At 34.1% G+C, this 22,393-nt stretch overlaps 8 protein-coding genes and 6 pseudogenes across 14 annotated transcripts, besides 2 other annotated features; 4 read left to right on the top strand and 10 right to left on the bottom strand.

The window, feature by feature from the left end:
* Positions 1-4: 4 nt before the first annotated feature.
* Positions 5-22,393: a mobile genetic element.
* Positions 248-2,605: a mobile genetic element.
* TVAGG3_1074310 (protein of unknown function, DUF4107 family) lies at positions 2,834-3,349 on the top strand (the record flags this gene model as incomplete). The annotated part of the gene is made up of 1 exon (XM_051256488.1): positions 2,834-3,349. The coding sequence occupies one exon, from the start codon at positions 2,834-2,836 to the stop codon at positions 3,347-3,349; it is 516 nt and encodes a 171-aa protein (XP_051076301.1).
* TVAGG3_1074300 (repellent protein 1 family) lies at positions 4,971-5,441 on the bottom strand (the record flags this gene model as incomplete). The annotated part of the gene is made up of 1 exon (XM_051256487.1): positions 4,971-5,441. One exon carries the CDS (start codon positions 5,439-5,441, stop codon positions 4,971-4,973), a length of 471 nt encoding a protein of 156 aa, XP_051076300.1.
* Positions 6,203-7,039, bottom strand: TVAGG3_1074290 (annotated as a pseudogene). The gene has a single exon. A coding segment is annotated over exon 1 (837 nt).
* On the top strand, positions 7,837-8,694 carry TVAGG3_1074280 (uncharacterized protein; the record flags this gene model as incomplete). The annotated part of the gene is made up of 1 exon (XM_051256486.1): positions 7,837-8,694. The coding sequence occupies one exon, from the start codon at positions 7,837-7,839 to the stop codon at positions 8,692-8,694; it is 858 nt and encodes a 285-aa protein (XP_051076299.1).
* Positions 8,804-9,079, bottom strand: TVAGG3_1074270 (organellar and viral DNA polymerase type B; the record flags this gene model as incomplete). Its single annotated transcript, XM_051256485.1, has 1 exon — positions 8,804-9,079. The coding sequence occupies one exon, from the start codon at positions 9,077-9,079 to the stop codon at positions 8,804-8,806; it is 276 nt and encodes a 91-aa protein (XP_051076298.1).
* On the bottom strand, positions 9,124-9,910 carry TVAGG3_1074260 (annotated as a pseudogene). The gene has a single exon. A coding segment is annotated over exon 1 (787 nt).
* TVAGG3_1074250 lies at positions 12,018-12,668 on the bottom strand (annotated as a pseudogene). Its single transcript has one exon. A coding segment is annotated over exon 1 (651 nt).
* On the top strand, positions 13,128-13,601 carry TVAGG3_1074240 (uncharacterized protein; the record flags this gene model as incomplete). The annotated part of the gene is made up of 1 exon (XM_051256484.1): positions 13,128-13,601. The coding sequence occupies one exon, from the start codon at positions 13,128-13,130 to the stop codon at positions 13,599-13,601; it is 474 nt and encodes a 157-aa protein (XP_051076297.1).
* On the bottom strand, positions 13,709-14,480 carry TVAGG3_1074230 (annotated as a pseudogene). The gene has a single exon. A coding segment is annotated over exon 1 (772 nt).
* Positions 14,589-14,963, top strand: TVAGG3_1074220 (uncharacterized protein; the record flags this gene model as incomplete). The annotated part of the gene is made up of 1 exon (XM_051256483.1): positions 14,589-14,963. One exon carries the CDS (start codon positions 14,589-14,591, stop codon positions 14,961-14,963), a length of 375 nt encoding a protein of 124 aa, XP_051076296.1.
* Positions 15,505-16,467, bottom strand: TVAGG3_1074210 (organellar and viral DNA polymerase type B; the record flags this gene model as incomplete). Its single annotated transcript, XM_051256482.1, has 1 exon — positions 15,505-16,467. One exon carries the CDS (start codon positions 16,465-16,467, stop codon positions 15,505-15,507), a length of 963 nt encoding a protein of 320 aa, XP_051076295.1.
* On the bottom strand, positions 16,766-17,194 carry TVAGG3_1074200 (His-Me finger endonucleases family; the record flags this gene model as incomplete). Its single annotated transcript, XM_051256481.1, has 1 exon — positions 16,766-17,194. One exon carries the CDS (start codon positions 17,192-17,194, stop codon positions 16,766-16,768), a length of 429 nt encoding a protein of 142 aa, XP_051076294.1.
* Positions 17,961-18,685, bottom strand: TVAGG3_1074190 (annotated as a pseudogene). The gene has a single exon. A coding segment is annotated over exon 1 (725 nt).
* TVAGG3_1074180 lies at positions 20,372-21,978 on the bottom strand (annotated as a pseudogene). The gene has a single exon. A coding segment is annotated over exon 1 (1,607 nt).

Raw genomic sequence — 22,393 nt, 5'->3', positions numbered from 1 at the left:
AAGCGTCCTCCTTTTTAAGAATTATTGGTTTCTTGGCTTATAAGATTTGTCTTTGTCAAAAGCTTCTTATCGTTCTTTGAGTAAAATTGTTTGGTATAACTGAAGAAGGTAATGGTCTACGTTATCTGAAGGATTTGTTTGAACATTTGTGTAAGGATTGTCGTTGGCTTCTCTTGAAAGAACTTGGTCCAGTGGTGGATACTCTAACTTAACATCTGATGTAGCGTTAGCGTTTGAAGCTGAGTTTTAAATTCACGGATTTCAGTTCTGGTTCTTTTTCTTTCAAACACTCCGAACTATAGTTCTTTATGACAATATTGTTTTGTCGTTCGTGAGTCAACATTTGATGTTGGTTCAATTGGAACATTAACGCACCAGCTAAGATGGATTTGCTTCTCATTTCATATAGAATAAAAACCTTTTATATGTATGAAATGAACAATATACTCGACAAGGTTTGAATGTAAAGCTAACGAATGAAAATATTGTTGAATTCACTGAGACAGGTGCTGTGTATAAAGATGTAGAACTACTGAACAAAAGAGCTAAGGGAAGAAGCAGGAACATGAACAAAGGGTGGAAGCCTATAAAATTTATGTCAATGATGGCTCAGGAGGTTCAAACATAAAGTATGCAGAAAGTTATAGAGTTTATGCGCTAAAAGGTGAAAAGCCTTCATTTAAGAACAGCTATTCTAACGCATATCCTCAAAAGCTAACGGATGGGGAAGTGGATGATATGAATGACAGCAAAAATATTAACAGAAATGGCGACAGAGATGCATGGAATTTGTTTACCATCAGTCAATTGAAGGTTAAACTTTAAAACAATGTTGGTCGTTCCCATGGAATATTTTTGACTTTAATGGTATTAGTCATGATATGAATCTCAAGTATGAACGAGGAGAGATGAGAGACTTATATGCTTCCCAAATTTCTTCAAAAGGTAATGTTATACCTGACTGTTTCCAAATGAGTTCAATATCATAGCGTGAGAAACCTTGAAAGATAACGAAGTCAGTTATGAGACGTTTTATGTTTTAAAGCTAAAAACCTCCATGTTTGCATAAGTATTGCTACAGTTAAGTGGTAATGTCTGACTTTAGTAATGATATTAGCTAATGGTGAGTCAGGCTTTGACACTAAACCTTTACCAGCGAAGTCGTCGCAAACGAGCAGAGTGTTTGAAGGATACTTTTTGAAGGGTATTTTGAAAGTTTTGATAGAATGTAGTTTGTCAGTCGTTTTCATATCGTAAACTCCTGAGTACTGACGTAAGTGGTGTTTGTCAATAATTCTTTCCATCTCCTCAGAAGTCTTTTGCATTCCTGACTGTATAAATTCAACGATGGCATAATATTTCCTCTTACGTCGAATGTAACGTTGAAGAAATTCAATGAGTTCACTGTCTGGAACTTTAACGACAGAGGCTTGAACTTTTGACATGAATGTTTTCGCTGTTGAGTCCATAGAGTCTGAAGTTGCTGATATAATGATTTGGTCATAGTAAGAGTCGTTTCCTAAACGCTCTGTTATGAGTATATGACGAATGAGGTTAAATGTCTTACCTGAACCCATCTTTCCACAATAGAAATAAACACCATTTGAAACAGAATTCATAATCTTTGCTGAAAGGAAGAATGAGAGAAGAGTTAAGTTTGTCTGTAGTTTCATTCATGTCTTCATCTACGTCATGTATTAAATGCTTCATTTTATCTCCATTAAAAATGCAAGTCAGAAATATTCAGAACATAGCACCGAGTCTAACTGACAAGAGTATAAAGATATACTATGAACATGTTATGATGAAACCAACCAAAATTCAAGAAAGTCAGTATACTTATGAATATCCAAGACACTGGGTAGAGTATGTAGGAGGTGAGAAAGCTATTGAAATCAGACAGGTTCGAAGTATTCCAGCAGGAAGAACAATATATATTGAAGAACTTTAATGTTTTGAGATATAATGATGAAACAAAGAAGCAAGATAGTTTTCCTGTTGCTGTGTATGTGAACCTAGACACAGGAGATGACATGAAAGTTTTTAACACAAAGCTTCAAACGGTAGTGAGAGAACAACTTACTGCGGAAGGACATCCATTACCTTCAGAAGTTACCATAGCATATAATTTGAAACAAACTCAATAGATTTTAAAGTCGTCTCTGCAAAGAAGTCAGGATTTACATTTAATGAAGCAGATGTCTATTCGAATGAAAACTTCAAAGCTATTGCATGGTTAGATAATGACGATTGCTTTAAGAAAATCTTTAAATTCAGTGACTCAAAGATGTCAATAGATGACCTTCGTGGAATGTTACCATCGACGTTTACAGTTGAAGGTTCAGCAGGATTGCTTACAAGATTGTCAATTGGTGGCATTTGGTCTCGTGAGAACATTGTTATAAAATCCAGTATAAGTGAATTTGCTGAAGAATCTATATTATGTCTTTCAAACTATATGTATTCGCCGCCGAAGCATTATAGTATAACAAACTTTGTCAGTAAGTTTAACATAAGACTTGTCGAACCTTCTTCAATGAAAGATGTTGTGCTACCTAAAGATGGAAAGGATGGACTCATTATTGAGATGATTTTAATAGCATATTAAATGAGCTTGTTCTTGAAGGTCATTCATGATGAAATAACTGTTGTAGAAGATGTTAGCAATTGTTCAGACATTTTGAAGCGAATAGATGAGATAAGAAAGAAGTTTATGAAGCCGCAACGCGGCGAGGACGAAGTCCATGAGAATGTTTATGTTTCATTGACTTTCTCCAGTAAAGAGAACTTTTATGAGATAATATTGAAGAGAGATGATTTTAATATGGTGTAAATGGTAGCTTGGGCAGCTTTAGGCGCAATGGGAACAAAAGCATTAGCATTTGGAGCAAAAGCACTTGGAGCTTATGACGCAGTAAATAAAATGAGTGGAGGAAGAGTTTCGAAGACATTAGATGCAAATAAAGGAAAGATTGGAGGCTGGGTTGCAAAGAAGTTAAGATTAAATAAAATAGGGCTCATAAATAAAGCATCCAATTTGGTTGCGACTGAGTCAGAAAATGCTTTAGGAAAGGACGATGAGTTTGCAAAACATGCAAAAGACTTTAATGACCAGATGAAAGGTGAAACAATGCATTTAAATAGAGTCGATGGAACTCTTCCTCCACCAGTAGTTCTTCCGTATGGTCCCTATGGAATGTATGGAAACCCTTACGAAAGACCATTTGACCCATTGACTGGTGGAAGTAACTGGTATCATTACGGACGAAGAAGAAAGACAGTCAAGTTGGAGACAGACGTGAAGAAAGCAACTAAAAAGAAACCAAGGAAGAGAGTTATAAAGCAATGAATTCAAGTGGGTGAAAAAACAGGTGAAAAAAGAGGTGAGATCTCACCACTTCACCTAAATTTATTTTTGTGCTATGTTTTCATACGTGTGAGGGTGGTGATATCATTAATTTTTAAGTTTATTTTTAAGTTTATTTTTATTTTATTTGGATGTAAATGACGAAAACTATTGAGATAACAAACTACAACGGTCATGAGTTCAAGAATTTGTTCTTCGTTCCTCGTGAAAATACATTCTATCAGATACGAGGGAGAAAGGGTAAAGTTAGTTTGAGCATTTATGAAGGAATGAAGAATGGAAAGTTTATACAAGCATACGATACAAACGGTAAGCGTGTTTCATTAGCTTTGTCAAAACTTACTAACATTTATTTTGACAGTGACTTTGACTCTGACGATTGGAGTGACAGCAGCGATAGTGAAGAATATGAACTGTTGTGTGAAGCAAAGCAATGGGAAGAGTTGCAATACTTTTGTAAATGAGAACGTTTATTTTTACAGTAGTGAGTTCGTTAGTGAAAACATTAGTGAATTCGTTAGTGAAGTCGTTAGTGAGGTGAAGTGGTTGGCGGCTTTATAAATATTTAAGGTTAAGTTGGTGTTTGTGTTTGTGTTGTAAAATATACGTTAACGGTTTTGTAAAGTGTCAAATTCACAAGTATTGCGTATGGAGGAACGCAGTGCCTCCATACACGAGACTTGTATACTAACTATAAATTTATTTTATTATCTTATTTATTAATTCTTTAGCATGTATTGTTTAATATTAACTTTTCTGTACATTAAATATGATATCTCCAAAGTATGAATGCCTTGTAACGAAACGAAAACTTAATTTTATGTTGAATATTTGTCACAAACATTAGATTATTAAAATATATGTTGGATATCCCTTAGTATGAGACTTCATGACTCTTGTAGTCTAACGTGAGCTTTGGATTGCAAGCTCTGTGGTTAACGAACATAAATTAATTGTAAAGTTTTCAAAATTTTTCATCGTTTCTATCAGCATCTATTTTTCCTTTAAAATAATATATTTGTATGAATACAATATTTAGTAATTTTTTTATTTCCCATAATTTCATTCAAAATTTCAGAAAAAATTAATTTCTATTCAATATTATTTCAGCTTCAAAACACTTCATTCTTATAGATGTTGATTCACTAAAGTGTGATACTCAATGTCTTATTTCAATGAAAATTGTTCTGCAAATTTATTTCACTTTTGACCTCACTTTTTCCGTAATTCAATTTTTTACTTTTAATATTTTAGATCTTCATAATATCATTTGAAAAATTAACCATATAAAAAAATCAAGTTAACAATTCACTTTTTCCGTAATTCAAAAATCAAAAATATAAATAATATATCTTTTTATCAAATATTATTATTATATTCTATGAAAAATGAGGTCCGGAAATTTTGCGGATTCCCGTAACTCAATTTTACGGAAAAAGTGCAGTAAACTATTCAAAATACGGGAAAATTGGTGTAAACTAATGATTTTACGGTAAAATCACGGAAAGTCCCGGAAGAATATATGTGCCTATATGAAATTATACAAAAATGAATCAAACGCATTTTAAAAGATTGTTCTTGTATTATAAATAACGTTATTTTTTCAGTAAGGAAACGCAGGAGTTTTACGATTTATTTGAGGAGTAGGTTCTGGTTTAAATGTTGGAGTCGGTTTTGGAGTTGACTTTTGAACAGGAGTTTGTACTTTCATAGGTTCAGGAGTCATTGAAGGTGTTGTTTGTGAAGGCGTTGGTTTTGACGTTGGTTTTGGCGATGGTGTCGGAGTTTGTTCAAATTCAGCTACTTCAGTATTATTTATAACATTTGCTTTGTTTCTTTTCAACATCATTACTGCTCCTGCTGTAGCTAGCAAACCTAGTGGGAGACCATATCTTATATAAGGACTTGACCAAATGCTATTTTTGACAGGAGCTGGTGGAACACCTAACCTTGGTGAGACTGCTCTTTGCCATTGTGCAGCTCGTAAGAAATATTCAATAGGTGCTCCATAATCGTTTGGTAAAGTTTGTTTCACAGATGGTGAAGGTTCACGAGAGCTTGATGAAGAACTCATTTATAAGCTTTAAAAATAAACGTTCATCCTTTATTCCTCACTGTCGTCCGCTGCTAAGTTATAGTCATCAATCTTATTATTGGATGCCTGACGCACTGAATGGCAAAGCAACAATCCCTCATAAATCCAATAAGTGGCTTTGGTACATTTTCAGTTGCTAGTTCAATAGGTCCTTTAACAGACAATTTGTATGTTATTGGAGCAGTAGATGTTTGACCTTGCTGGAAGCAAAAGTCCACTTCTGTTGGAAAACCACATAAGAAATGTGTGTTGTCATAGCTATCCCATTTATGTTCCACACTACCATCATCCACCAATGACCTCATAACATCTTCATTAAATCCTATCATATCATTGTTTGTATTGCAAGCGTTCGCAACCATTTCATAAAATACAGGTCCATATGATTTTTCAGGTTCTGCAGGCATATTTCCATAAGCTCCCATGGAAAGCTGAAGATATTTAAACTTAGGGTTCTCAAAATTAACATAATAGTTGTCTTTCTTTCTAAATAGTGCCCAAATACTTTTAACATTAATAGGCGTATAAGCTGCTGTAAATGTTGCACTTGAACTATCTGTATTCTTTGAGAATGAACCGTCCATAGGAATCCAATCCATAACTTTAACAGGAAAACATAAAGCCTCGTTTGTATAATGTTCTACAAGTTCTGTATAAATGTTAGGGTCTAAAGAGAATGACTTTGGATGAATGAAACATTCATTAAAATCCATCTTTGTTCGAAATAGTTGCTGGGTTACAGTTGTAATAGTAACTGTTCCACTAGCTTCTACTGCCTTCGTTATCATAGTGAATGGTTCATTCCATGGAACAAATTTATTTGTCGGTGGATTTGAATCTGAAGCAAATGCAACTTTAAGAGTTGGATTGAAAGCAATGATATCATTTACAGATATAGATGTGCATTGTAAGGCGTCGCTACTGAACTTTACTTTAAGCTGAATGTTTCCTGCAAAAGCTGGAATAAATCGAATAGCTTCTAATGGAAGGAATCTTCTAACAGGAATTCTTAAACGAAGCTTAAAATCAAATGATTTTCCTGCTGTAATTGGACCACTAACAATTTGTCCTGTTCTGCATGTTCCCGAATGACTCCATACATCTTCATGTCGAGTCTTTGAGAAAACATCTACTTTCTTTATTTGTTCGGTAGTTTGTGAGTTTGAAGTTATATATGCTTCTTCTCTTGCGTTGTCTTGAGAATATACGATACGACCATTTGCAAGGATTTGATATCCAGCAACTGCATAGAAAGCGTCATCGAAACCAATCCAAAATCCTGGTGGGTTTGTTTTATTGGAACCTGAACCAATTTCTTTATCTACAATAAATTGACCTTCCATTTTATACGTAATGAATGTATTGTAAAGGTCCAACATATTTTCACCAGGAGGTGAGAGATTGAATGTTACCCATGTGTTATCTTTAGCAGTTCCAGGTTGTGATGGAATCTTTGCGTCAGAATATTTTCTATTAGTGTCACCAATTTGAACTGCATTGTCTATGATATCGAAATATGAGCGAATCTGATGAATATGCTCTGCTGGAGTAAATTCGTTTAGCTGTTCGTTCTGCATGTATTTACTTCAGATAAAAATATCTATTTACTTCATTATTCTCACTCTTCTTCTTGGCATTCGTGGTGGAAGTTGTTTCTTGACATTTTCAATGAACTGTACATTCTCTTTTGTCTCAACTTCTTTCACTGGGGTCAGGGTTCTTTGACTCGGTTTGCTTTTCAATGAAATTCACGAACTTTGCAATAAGCTCTTGGTTCGTTATTGAAAGAACATCTGGCTTCTTTTCTTCTTGTTCTATTGACTTTTCAGTTTGAACAGAAGGTTTTATATGGGCTTCGTGGGCTTCGCCCTTGCCATGCACCTTAATGTTGTCGCTCTCTGCATTCGCTAATGGAACCTTTCTTTTTCTTACGTATATTTTACCATCTTTACTCTGACTTACGTAATAGAAAGGATGTTGTATTCCTCTTGCGTCATTTAATATAATAGACTCTCGCTCTGATTTTGACAAGCTCATTTTACATCGGTTAAAGTTTTAATTTAGTTTTTTATCTGCAGTCAAATGACTCAGACAAGCCCTACGGACAAGACCCAAGGGTCATAGATGTTGAAGCATTGAAGAAAGAAATTCGTGAGCAAATTTTATCCGAACTGAAGGAACAAAAACAAGAACAAAAGCCAGAGAGACCAAAGAGAAAACTTAGTGAAAAACAACTTGCTGCATTAGCTGCTGGAAGACAAAGAACCCACGTTTGCTGGCGAAAAAAGCTAGAGAAGAAGCAAGCAAAGAAGAACAAAAAGCTAAAGAAGCTGAAGCAAAGAAAGAGTAAATGGTTTATTTTTATCCGAACTAAATGTATAGACAAATACCTTTAACTGTTGCGTTCAGTAGTGAAAACCCTGACGTCAAAATAAAGGGGAACAGAGTAACGTTTAAGTTTCCAACAGACTGGATTGTGAACATAAATGAAGAGAAGTACATTGGCATAACATCTATGTATATAACACGTGCTTTCAGAAAGGTTGACTTTATACTTCAAGTCGAGATAGAAAATGACGAACAGTCTTTAAGCGCCCAAAACATTCACATATACAAATACTTTAAAGACGATACAACATTGTTGCAATGTATGATTTCATTTAATGAGATGTTCGAGAAAAAGTTCAACATTGAAGTACAAACTTTACAGCCTTTACGTGAGTTTCTTGCACAACTGAAAGAAGAAGGTAGTCAGCCACAACTTATAGACTTTCATTATGAATTTAATGAAAATGAAGATGGAACTCATGACTGTCAATTCATTGTATTCTCACCATTCAATGAAGTCGCTAAAAAGAAAGAAAATCCATTACGTATAAGATTTCAAATCTCTGAACCAAGTGATGATTTTAAGAATGTTTTCAATTATGATGCAATGCTTCCGAGGAAAAATGAATTTTCAAAGATTGTAACACCTGGCATTTGGGATAGAAAGCAAGCTATATTATATTCAAACTTAAGTAAAGGAGTTGAAAATGAGTTCATTGGTCATACAAGAACTTCACCACTTCCTAACCCTAAATACTATAAATTAACTGGCTTCAATCGTGAGTTTTGGATAGACATGTTCTCCACTCATGACCATAAATGTCCAGTGTTCTTGCCTCCAGACCATAAAGACTGTCTCTACATTGAAGCACAACTCTTAAACTCTACCATCGCAGTATTGTAAAATCTACGCTAGCTTTATTTTTATCACGAATGACCTCATTCATGACCTCATTCATGACCTCATTGCTGACAAAAATAAGCCGCTAGCGGCAAGGGCGAAGCCCATGACCTCAGAACTTCAACTTACGAATAAAGCTTGTTTTAGTCGTTATTGAAAAGTTGAACTTTTCAGCAAAGCAAGGTTGACATGACTTACATAAGTCGAATGCAATCTCTTGACCATCATAAAGTGCTTTGTAAAGTTTCATTAAACTGAACTCAGAGTCTTTGTCATATGTTCCAACAGGTATGTGAATGTTCTTATCTTCATTGTAATAGCATTGTATAGCTTCAGGAAACATTTCATTAGCGGTTAAAGCAATAACATCTTGCTTCACGCCTTTCATTCTGCAGTGAAATGCAACTTCATTTAAATCGTTAGTGAGTAAGTCTATGTAGGTCTTCTTTCCACAGAAAATACTTTTATAAGCTAAACTTTGTTTTCCAGGTGTTATTTCTGCAAAGTCGCTATGAAATTGACCAAGGTTCTTTCCTATAAGTTCGCGACCATATCTCTTCTTAAACTCTGCTGCAAGCTTTGGGATGTCTTCATTATATAAGTGCATACTGTCGGTATCCTGGTAAAAGATTTGAAGTCCCATGTCCTCTGCAGTACAGAATACTTCATTCATAATACGTTTTGACATAGACAGAATATTAACACCAAGTGGACAGAAGTTAAAGTGTCTGCAAATGCTTTTCGTTAGCTTGAAAATAGTTTTATCTGAACCATCCAAACCTTCGAACTTCACTATATGGTTGTAATTTCTTATAGCATATCTTATAGCATCTTTGTCATTTACTATGGTTATTTTTGACTCAATAGGAGATAGAATAGTTTTGCCATAAATGCTGTTCAGAATGAGTTTTATAATTTCTTGTAAGGGGTTTCCTTCTTTCTTATACTTTAACCTTAACTCAAACAACTTCTTTACTTCATCTCTTATTCTCATATCTCTGTTTCCATCGTAATAGTATCCTTGCAACACTTCACATTTGACACCTTGATATTTTATGAGGTCTTGTAATGTTATATGGTCAACATACATGAGACAGCAAGTGTTTGAACTTCTTGGAACGTTAAGTTCTGGATTTAGTTCAGGGTCGCAAACTATTAAATGAAAGTGTCTGGGTATACCAATCTCTGTTATCTTAATGAGAACAAAGAAGCCAGACATAAACTTTCACCAATGGGTTCCTTGGTCATCATCGAATAAATGTCTCATGAGATACTCTGTGCTTAGCATCTCATCCTTCAATACTTTTGGAATTCCTTCTAAAGTATACAATCTTGCTATAGCTGAAGGATATAATGAAACAGTGTCGAAGTCAGCAATGAGTTTCTTTTTGCTCTTTTGTTCATGTTATCTGACAACATACATCTTCCACCTTGAATGCATCTCGAAATAAATTCTCTTGGTTTATTTGAGAGGTCATAAAGATTTCCATTCGGAAGTATACTCTGTTCTCAACAATTTGTTAGCAATAGAACAAATACTAACGTAGTCATAAACGTTTAAATCAAACTCTTTCAATAAGTCATTGCGGAACTTTACAAAACCTTCTCTTAAAATCTTACATCTTGTTTGCAGTAAAACGTGCTATATTTTTCTAAGTCGAAGTGGTTTTCATCTATTCTGCAACCTTTGATGGAATCTATGTTTTCATAAATGTATCTGCATCATGGATAAACTTACATGCTTCAGAAATGACACCAGTTCTGTTGTCATTTGCTAACAAAACTGCTGTAGTAGTTATATGGAAATACTCTCTTTCGGTCCTGTTTGTAAGTTAAACATAGCAGGAAATGTTTAAGCTTCTTATTTATAACACTGTAAGAGTCTTTTATAATAATTGCCCGTCCTTTATATAAGCCAGTTATTTGCATTGTTCGTGAACCTTTAATGATGGGAGTTCCTTTCACTTCTGTCATGTGTCTTAAGATGAAGTTTATGTCATAACTGAGGTTGTGAAAATATATTAAACTCTTGTCAGGAAGTCTTTCCAAAAATTCTGTTGCACAGTTTGACCCCAAATGCTTTCACTAACTGAACCATCTTCACTGTCATAACAGATGTTAAAAGCTTTATGAAAGCCATCCGTACTACACTCAAAGTCAGCAAAAGAAAACGTGCTCAGGTATGAATTTACATTAGCTTTTATTTACTTCTTTTGACTCTGCTTTCTTCTTCAGTTGTACACAATACTTTGGAGCATATGTCAAATCTTTAAATGGTGCAAGGTTCTGTTTATATAAGTCAGTAGTATATGTGAAAAGTTCTCCATAAAAATAGGTTCGAAATATTTGCACTCCCACAATGTTTTCATAACATCCCATAACGGTGTTGTTTCTATCATAACGAACTACATATTTATCTTCTCTCTTTGTATAAATCTTCATCTGTTTCTCAATGTTCATTCCACCACAAGCTTTGAGAATTTCTTTATAGTTTCGAATGAAGTATGTTGTCATTGGTAATCTTTCATTTAGCATGTAGTGGTCTTCAACAAGAAGTAAGTCAATAGTTCTAACAGTTTCGCATTCTTTTGGTATATATCTCTTTATTTCATTATGTCTTGACTCATTGAAATAACCAATGGTAACATTAAATGATATACCTGTTGCGTCAGAAATTTCTTGTACTTTACTTTGAGGAAAGTCTCTAACACGAATGACTTCTCTCATGTGGTCAATAGTTTCTTCATTTACTCCAGCCTGAATGCAAGCATAAACGAAACAATTGTCCTCTGTCATAAGTGTTGCAGTTCTTTTGTTCAGTTCATTGAAGATTTGGTAGCGTTCAAGATTTATAGGTAATGTGCAAAGATACTTCCATAACTGACCGCTTCTCTCTTATAAAACTTCTTTTCACCATTATCTTTCCAAAAGCTTTCTATAAGTGCTGGGTTTCCTGTTTGCTTAAGAGCTTCCAAAATGGCTTTCTGGTCATTTGTCAGTGTGCTTTCATCTCTATATGGTCTCTTTTTTTGGTTTGCCTTTCTTTACATCTGACATCGTTAAGCCTTCATATTCTGTTAAATCATACATCTTTATTTCGGTAAGATTCTTTATGTTTGTCAAGAAGAAGTCATAGTGCATTTCAACAATACCTGCAGCATTTGCTTCTATCTCTGATATAAAGTTCTCCTTCAAGAGCTGATGTAGTAATGTTCCAATATTATTGAGTTTAACGTAGAACATTCATACTTTCCACCAAGTTTATAACATACCATCCATCTCTGTTGGGAGTTTATTTTAATTTTCTCTAAGAGTCTCATGAAAACCTTACCGAAATGTTTGTGTAAGTAGTCTCTGTTTGGTTCATCTAAAGCTTCGATGTTAAAGTCAATGAGTCTATTGCCTGACTTCACATTTCTCTTCCTATTCTCTTCATCTTTCTTTAACCATCTCTCACCTTCTTTTGGTTTGTCGTCAATGGAACGAATGACATCGTTAGCTTTGCGAACTTGTTCTATAGCACTTTTAAACATCTCTCTTCTCTGTTGTTTCAGTGTGTCATCTCTCTTTCGTGTTTCACCAACGTTTGCATGGGCTACGCCCGCGCCGTCATGCGGCTTTGTTATGTCAAACATTTCTCTTCTTACTTCATGTGGTACAGCTCTTCTTGTTTCACCAACGTTTGCATTTGTTATGTCAAACATTTCTCTTCTTACTTCATGAGGTACTGAACGTCTATGATATAAGTCAATAGCAATGTCATTTAAAGGAAATGCTATTGCATGGACTTCGTCCTCGCCGCGTTGCGGCTTTATGAACTCATGAATTCTATCATAACTTATTGCACCATTGTAGTCTTTAATGAAGTCAGCGAGTGCCTTTTTGTTTGTTGTGTAATGCTTTGCAACATCTATATTAGCTTCTGTAAGAAGTTGTTTTATTTCCGAGTGTTCTAACTTAGACAACTTCCGATACATCTTTAGTAGGAAATAAAAAAAATATTTTTTGAAAAATAAACTTAGAAAAATTATTTCTTTCTATATTTGCCATTCCGAACTTCGAAAAGATGTTTTATACCAGCATAGAATTTTTCTCTAGAGCTTAGTCTTATATTGTTTTCATAACAATATTTTCTATATTCTTCATATAAAGCCTTTTTTTCATACATTTCATAAGGACAATCTAACCAGAATAGCGCATATCCATTTTCGTTATCTAGGTCTCTATATGTTTCTTCTGTTTGTAGAATTTCGCTTTCTCTATTTAGTTCTATGTCTATATATTGTGGCTTAAAAGGATGTGGGCAAGAAGGGTCTGGCGCTATGTAAAAAGTTAATTTTTCTGTCATCTTTTCTATCGGATAAAAAATATTTTTTGAAAAATTAGATTACATTTTTTTAAGTTATTTTTCAAAATAATTTAATATTTTTATTTTAATGAAACACATGCAAGATTGCAAGTTCTTTTCATACAATGCTCTCGCTACTGCCATCAAGAATGAGTTCAATAATGCTTCAAACGTTAATGTTATCTTTAACAAGAAGTTTGTGAAAGAATCTAAGTTTGGTCAGTATGTCAGACCATTAGCTATCGTCATTGACCGCAAACGTTATACTTCACAAGAGTTAGCAGTAGTTTTGAAACAAAAGGGTTTCTTCGTGAATGTCAAAGATACTCATTATACTGTCATAAAGAACTCTAACGTTGACTTCTTCAGTATTGCTTTAAATCTTTCCGAACAGAAAGAATATAAGAAGGGTGAAACATCTGTGAAATATTATCCTTCATCTCTGAAGACAATAACGAACAAAGATGTTATACAAAAGTTCTTACCAAAGGTTGAAGAAGCTTCTATTGACATTGACGAAGGAAGTGAAATGGTTGAAGAAATTGACCCTGAAGCTATTTAACCAAAAATATATTTTTGTTCATTCTTCCTCTTTGAAGTTGTCGAAATATTCTATTATCTTTTCTTTCAGTAATGGTAAGTCTTCTTTGAAGGTAAGTATTGTGCAACCTTTGATGTCATAGTGTGTTTGAGGAAGAGTATTTTTGACAATTTCCTTTATTTGCTCATTCGGTGTCATTGAAATCGGTAAGTTTTCACGATAGAACCAGTTTCTGTCAGATTTGTAAATCTTAGCAAGGTCATAAAAGCTCTTGTTGTTTCTTCTGACTAAATGCAACATAACCATATCTTTATCTTCTTCATTCTCCATCTCTTCAGCGTAAATCATATACTTATAACTCTTTTCCTTTCCTTTTGGTACTGAACGTGGTATTCTTTTCTGTATGCTTTTGTCTTTGGATTCAATGACTTCATCTTTTGCTTGAAGTTTCTTTTCCATCTCTCCACGTTCTTGTCTGTGAATTTCGTCAAGAAGTTTACAAACATACCAAGCATAACGAGGTGAAGCCCACATTGCTACAACATTTACGAGAAGTCTATGAACATAATATCCTCTCAAACCGTTTGGCAATTTTTCACGATTTTCATAGAGTTTTGGCGACTGGGATTTTTTACCTACTCGCTGTTCTTCACTGTTTTCAGAAAAAAGTATGTCTCGCTGTGCTTCATTTAATAGTTCAATAGTGCTTTGGTTCCTAAACCAGTCTTTAGGAAGTTTAGTATCTGGAGCATAACATGCTGTCAAAATACTTTGCATTTGGTACATGTCATCTTTGACTGAACGAATGAGACGTAACTGTTTGTTATACTGTATGTACTCATATTCTTCATTTATGACTTCATGAACGATAGCAGTTGTTGTGTTCTCTGATGTTGACATTACTGTTCTTACATACAGGATAAAAAAATAAATAAAAATAAAATTAGCGTTATTTTTTTCTGAGATAAACACTATTTCTTCACAACATTAAATTTTATCCTGTATGAAATGACTTTAAAAAGATTATTGACTGACTTCGAATACTATCTCATTGACGCACTGACAGACCCTCAAAACTGTGTTGAAAGTTCTTTAAGCTTTAAGATTGAAGGTACGACGCATTTTGTCTTCACTTACGTATTGAAAGAATATGACCGTTATCATAACGAAGTGAATCAAACACTAATAAAATTTGTAGATAAAAAATTGGTTAACAATGAATATTTTAAACGTGAAGACCCAAACACTGCTGGAGATGATGAAGAATACAGACAAGTTATTGAAAAAAATAACGCAAGATTAGATGCAATAGAAAAGAAGTTTAATGAATGTCTTACAAACACGTATGAATATCTTATGCGGTGGGAAGCTAGATGGAAATAAATTTACGTCAAATATGCAATTTATAAAATCTTATGTCGACAGGCTACGTAGCACAGTGGTCTAAGGTGGTGTTATGGAGGGGTCAAGGTCTGTGGTTCGAACCGCGACGGCGCCGTATTTTCTTATTTTCTTTGTTTGTCTTGTTTGTCGTGAATAAAAAGTGTCATAAAAGTGCTCTATCTTCCACGGGAATAAATAAAAAATTTACTTTATTTCTTCTTTATTTCTTCTTTATTTCTTTGTTCCCGTGGAAGAAGGGTTTTTGCCGTTTTTTCTCAGCCGAAATCAACGATTTTTTCATTTTTGGAATCCTTAGCGAATGAGGAATCTTTTCTCTCGTGGAAGCTTTGACCTAAAATAATGTTTAAAACGTTTCACATGGTAAACGTTATTTTTTTAAATTTTGTGAAAACTCAACGGTTTGACACAAGCCCTAAAAATTATTTTACTCAGAATTTTGTTGCTAAATTCAGTAAAAATATAATTTAGGTGAAGTGGTGACATCTCACCTCTTTTCTCACCTCTTTTTTCACCTCTTTTTTCACAAGCGTTTCACATGAATTGTACGATGTATATTTGAAATTCTAAACAATTTCGTAGCTTCTATTTCTTCTGTCAGTACATCGAATGTTTTAACAATGCCGAAAGTTTCTTTATACTTCTTCTTGACGTCAGATAGAAGGAAATCTTCTGCTGTTGGATAATTTTTATTAAGAAATTCTAACATGTTCATTTTATCTTCTGCTGGCTTTTCTGCTTCTTTCTTTAAGTCTGCATAGTCGTTTCTCATACGTTCTATCTCTTTGACTGAGTAGTTATATTTCCTCATTGCTGCTTTACATTTTGAACATTGTGGGTTCATTTTTGCGTTATATTCTGAAACCTTACCTGCTAGAACAACTAAGGCGTCAATGGTTTTCTTCATCTCAAACATAGCGGGTCTTATTTGTTCGTTCCATACTTTGCCTCTTCTATCTTTATCTCTTATTTCCCAAACACATTTTGCAACTAATGAAACAAAGTTATCGTAAGTCTTAAACTCCCCAGATTTATATATGTCAGAAACATTCTTATATACCATATCGCAATCTTTGTCCATAACCTTATGGTTGCAATGAAAACCAAGGAATTCATAATTTACCTTTCGTATGAACTTCTTTATTTCTACTGAATCAGTTGGTTTCACTTCAATTTCGTCGAATTCAGGAATGGTTAGTTTTTGTTGTTGGATTTCAGGTAGTTTAGGCAAATGGTCAATAATGTCCTGCATTTCATAAAGATATTGTTCATTTGTTTCATCTTTCGCACTACAGTCTAAATTACTTGTTAAAAGTTCTTGCTTTATCTTCTGGATTTCTGTTTCGAAAGTATATGAAGAAGGAATGAAGCTTTTCATTTCTACCAACATTGACGTAGGATTCATAACTAACGAGTTTGGTGCTGTAGTGGACAGAGTCCCGCCGTTCGCGGCTTGAATTGTTGTTGTGCCGATTGTTGAAATCATATCTTTACATACAAAATAAAAAAATAAATAAAATAAAACTAACATTATTTTTTCTATCTTAAGGAAATTCAAGAGGTGAGAAAACAGGTGAAAAAACAGGTGACATCTCACCACTTCACCTAAACATTATTTTTACTGAATTTAGCAACAAAATGAATGAGGTCAGGATGTATGTTGCTGAATTCATTCATAACACCCTTTGTAAGCTCATAAAATGTTTGTTTTGAGGTCGAGCCACTTTTGGCTCCACCATATTCTTTCAACCTGAAGCATTTAATATATGTAAAAATATATTGTTTTAAAATGGTATGCCATATAGCTTCTTGAATTTGTTAAGAAGTATTCGAACGTATTTTCCATCTGTATCTCTAGTGTTTACATAAGCATAGCCCGCCTTAGTAAAATATACTTGTAATTTCCTATAGTTTACGCCGGTATAAAAGTAGAAAGAGTCTTGTTCTTCGCTATAGTAGTAAAACTCAAACGTATGCTTGCCATAGTCTGTAATTTCAATTGTTTCATCTTCTAGTTCGTCGACAAATTCGAATACAATATCTCTAAATCTACCTTTGTTCTTATTGTTTTCAGAATAAGTGACCCAACGTAAGTTTTCAAGTCTATTGTCGTTTCTTATATGGTTTATATGGTCTACAAAAGGTAAATTGTTAGGATTCAGTATAAAATGAGTTGCAATGACAACATGTTTAAGATAGTGTTTTCCACCCATCTTCATATCAGCATATCCGTCATTTCGCTCCCATTCGCTTAAAACTCTTTTTGTCTTTTTGTTTCTGACTTCAAATAACTCACAACAGTGAATTTCATATTTCTCATCTAACAAACAAGTTTCCCAACGGTCTTCTCCAACAAACTCAGCGTACATTTCAAATAAAATAAAAAAAATATATTGTTTTAAAAATAAATTGTTTTCATGAGTTTTCTACGATGAAATCATGACAAATTCAAGACCCTTTGGGTCTCGCCGCTTAGCGGCTGAGGTGAGAAAAGAGGTGAAAAAACGGGTGACATCTCACCTCTTCACCTAAACATTATTTTTGGTGTAAATTTATGAAAACATTAATAATTCCATGACTGTTCTCATTCATGTCTGATTTACATCTAATGAAAAAGTTTAGAAGAATTTTCTTATTCTTTCTGGCATATTTTTGTCTTTCCAGTACTCCCGCTCTAATGGTCCCAGATGTGTTGGCTTTGACTCTCTCAAGTTCTTAGATGGTATAACATCTTCAACGCCTCCTTCATATCTTACTTTATAAGTGTCATCGTTTATGTTATAGCCAAGTATTTCAATAACCACTCCTCGCTTTGCTTCGTCAATGGTTTCAGCAAGTTTGCCATTACTACTTTCGACTAATTTATGTCGAGGGTAAAATGCTATGGAGTCGTCAGCAGCTTTTATAAGATATCCATTACCTTGCGTAGAGTCTACGATATAATAATTTCGACTTAACCTTAAACGTTTCTTTGTCAACGGTTTGTCGTCAAGAACTACACGAACTTTTGTACCAGGAATGAGGGTAAATTGTGTTGAATTTCTGATATTTTGTGTTTGGCTTCGTTTCTTTTGTATATACTTTTCTTCTTGTTGTTGTGTCATTGAATTTGGTGTATGTCCTGTTGTAGAATGTGTTGAGGAATTGTAAACTTCGATGAAATGTTTCATTGTTTCTTCGGTAAAGTCTCGCTCTTGGTTTAAATCTCTGAGAGTCCTTATGAAGCGGTTTATGATGCCGAGTATGTTATGGTTATGGTCTTCAGTAGTGTAGTGAGTTATGTTATGCTTAATGAGAAATTCTGTGATTTCGTTGCTGAGGTATGCACCGTCTTGGTCTGATGTTAAAGTACTTGGGTTATGTTCTGCTACAAACATTTGTAAAACTCTTAACACTTCATGAGTTCCTTTATTTCTCATTATATACGCAAAAGCTTTGCGAGTGTTAACATTAATGAAGATGAGGAATGGTTTATGTCTTCCTTTTCTGCTTTGAATGAGAGTGTCAAATTGGTATGCGTCAGGAGTGTTGGAGTAAATTGGTAAAAAGTAGTCGTAAGGGTTTATTTTTGTTTGATGTACAACATTTTTGTCAAAGAACCTTTTCACTTCAGCTCTGTTAGTAAATCCCGAACTCTTTGCAGCTTCATTGAACTTCTTAAATGACCTCCATGGATGTTGTTCGAATACTTCTTTCAAGCTCATTTATGTAAAGTTAAAGAGTTTAACCAACTCGTATCCAAGCGTGCATTGTTATATAAGGAGGCATATAATCTTTTCCATTACCTGCTGGGTCTGTAATACCAGCTACAACATGTGTATGATTTCCTGCAGTTCCACAGAAAATACCTGTGCTAACATCTTTGGGGTCATCTGAGATATCATATCTATTCATTCCCTGTCTATTCGAACCCGCTGCAAGATTTATATAACCTCTTTTTGTTATTGAATGTGAATGGTTTCCTTCCACAGATGTTCTTCCACTGAACCTATGCATATGTGAAGGAAGGTTTTCAATACCGATTTTCTTTGAACCTCCCATCTTCATTGACTGCGTATTAGTGTAGAATGGAAAACTGTCAACTATTTCATACCATCTACCACCAAATAAAGTGTTTGGATTTATTGGATTCATAGACGTATAAACAGCTCCTATAGGATATATTAAATCATATATGCTCATAACTCTATAAACATATTCTAAAGAACTTATGTCATTAAATACCATTTGGAATGTATCTCCCGGATGAAATGTTGCATTTGTTCCACTTTTATAATGTAATGTTAGTTCAATAGAATTATCCAAGAAAAATTCAAAAGTTTCTGGTTGAAGACCTCTAATAAATTCAAATGGAGTTGTTGGTTCACCATTTATAATTTCTGTTGTAAATGTCATTGTATCTGGTTTCGAAAATTTCTTTGTTAGTTCTGCATCCACATAAGTTTTGTCGGCTTTCTTATCTAACATTGCTGGTAGTTCATATGCTTCAAAGTTTCTGGCATGATCTTCGGTATTCCTGCAACTCTTATCTAAATTGTTAAGAGTATCTTTTACGCTTGTACTTGGATTTTCTAATGGTGCACTTGAACCAAGGTCAAAGTTCAATATTATGTCGTCTGCTCTAACAGTAGTGAAGGATTTATGTGTATGGTTCTTGTCGGCTTTCTTATCTAACATTGCTGGTAGTTCATATGCTTCAAAGTTTCTGGCATGATCTTCGGTATTCCTGCAACTCTTATCTAAATTGTTAAGAGTATCTTTTACGCTTGTACTTGGATTTTCTAATGGTGCACTTGAACCAAGGTCAAAGTTCAATATTATGTCGTCTGCTCTAACAGTAGTGAAGGATTTATGTGTATGGTTCTTGTCGGCTTTACTGTCTAATGTAGCTTGAAGTTCATTTATATCGGAGATATTGTGTTTATGAGATTTCAAAACTTTGTTCGTTGCGTCAAGTTCTGTTTTGTCAGCTTTACTTTTAATAGCATCTTCAAAAGTTATTTTTGACTTAACTCTCAAAGTAAATCTTGGTTCAACTAATACACCGTTAACATTGAAAGTAGAGGCATAAATTTCACCGGTATAACCAAATGCTTCTGGTGCTTTACCTGTGTCATACTGTACAGTACAGCTTATGTCATAACCTTTAGCACGAATGTATTTATATCTTCTTTCATTAACATTTTTTGTCTTCGCTTCATCACTTCGTGTTAAATATCCATGGTAGTCCGTTATAATCTGTTCGTCTGAAGTTATATAATGAACGTGGTTTTTATCTGCTTTTTCGGCTAATTTCTCATTAACATCATTCACTTCTAATTCAACTCTTCCGCCAGAACTCTTATTATCATTAATCTTTTTCATTAATTCGGTAATTACGTCATAAAGACTATATTCTGTTTTCGGTTTTGTAAATAATGAGTCAAAATTTCTTTTCATCATTACATCGCTGACATTAATGATATCACCAATTCCTTTTTCATTTATTCTCTTCATTAGTTCTGCAATAATGACGAATATATAATCTGTTAATTTATTCTCTTCATCGAGGGTTATAGAATGTTTTGAAATTGAATCATTAACTCCTCTAAATAAATCAATAACTTCAGGATACACGTTTTTAATGTCTTGAATAACCCGACCAGTATCCTCGCCACTATGTGGCTCTGAGCCCGTTGGGCTCTGTTGTTCATGTTCTTCGTTCCCGTCGTTACGTGGTTTTATATCTCTAACCATCATCAACGCAGCCATAACCGGAGGGTTTGTTGCTACCTGTTCGAAAATCCGTCCGTTATGTATGGTATATCTAAATAATTTCTTTGTGTTTGTTAAAACATTTGAAACAAGTCTTTTAAAACCATCTACAAAATTTCCTGTTTCACCTAATGTTCTTGCAGCATTTACAAGCTCACCCATTCCCGCTTTTGACCCCAAAAACGTCCATATTGCATTTATTTCACTCTGTATAGTTGTCCATTCAGCGAAACTAACACCCGCATTCGCTAAGCTGAAAATGAAATTCAGTGGATCGAACTTAATTCCACCTTCTTTTTCAATTTCAACGAACTCACTAACATGAGATTTTAAATATTCTTTCGTTAAAATTGTTTTCCCCGATGTTATGTCATTAACGAAACTATCACCGTCAAAAGTTAACGAATTCAATTTCGTCGTTGATGCTTTTATTTCATACACCGCTTTATCGATAGTTTTTGGCTCACCTTCTTTAGAAGCATATGAAACATTAATGAATGAATTATATGTATTCGTGAATGAGTTAAAATCAATGATTTTCATTAATGACGCCTTTAATGATTCATTACTGTTGAATCCCTTAAAGTAATTAATGAACTGTCATGGGCTTCGCCCTGGTCGCTTCGGTCTGAAAGACCTTCAGGACTCAAAGAGTCCGTTTGCGACTTTATGAAAGGTACACTGCAAACCGTCGAGTTTGGATCAAATGCTGTAGTTGGTGCAGGAATATTAATGATATAAGTCATTAAATCATTAAGTGACGTAAATAATGTTGTCGTTTTTGATTTAATTTCTTTAGCATCTGTTATATATGGTAATTTTATTTCTGTAGTTTCTGAATTAAAGATATTCGCTAAAATGTTTTGTAAACTGTTTTGAACAGCAGTATAAACCGTTGAATCCGGAACTCTTACGATTTCACCGTCCTTAATAAAAGGCATTGCACATGGTGTAGTGCTTGGGTCAAATCTTTCGGGATTATAATTCAACATATATTCTAACGCTTCATAACAGACTTATATACTGTTGTGTCGTTCTTCATGACAACTTCACCATTTACAATGAATGGCATTGTACATGGAGTTAAAATAGGGTCAAACTTTTCATAGTCCTTCCATGTTATGTATTTCTCGGTATTTCCATCACTGATAACAATATATTTGTCAGTAAGTGTGAGAGAGTATTGACCAAAATATAAACGTTTAGCTCTGTCAGCTTCATACGCATATGCAGCTATACTCATATTTTAATGAGAATAAAATGTTGTTCTATTTGCAAAGTACAGACCCAAACGAATACGGGACAGTAAAGCTACAAACAAACTTAGGTCTACAGAATGAGCCACTTGCATTCAGAATGGTTGACTTCAATACTATCGCTTCATTCGTTATAACAGATGAAACAGATTTCATGGAGCTTGAAATAGATGGAAAGAAGCACGAAATAAGATTTCACAATAATGTAGAATATAAGATGGAAACATTAGCTGGAGTGTTAAATGCTCTCATAAATACTACAATAAACAAGGATAACGAAGAAAACTTAATGAATGTTAAACTTATTGCAGGAGTTTTGAAGTTCAGTTATGCAAGGAGTTTAAGATAACACGAATGAGTCATAGAGTTCAATTGCTTCTGGGTGCATACCATATGACATTT

Source organism: Trichomonas vaginalis (assembly GCF_026262505.1).
Source record: "Trichomonas vaginalis G3 chromosome Unknown ctg_112, whole genome shotgun sequence".
In the NCBI taxonomy this organism is placed as follows: Eukaryota; Parabasalia; order Trichomonadida; family Trichomonadidae; genus Trichomonas; species Trichomonas vaginalis.
This window is presented reverse-complemented; position numbering and strand designations above follow the sequence as displayed.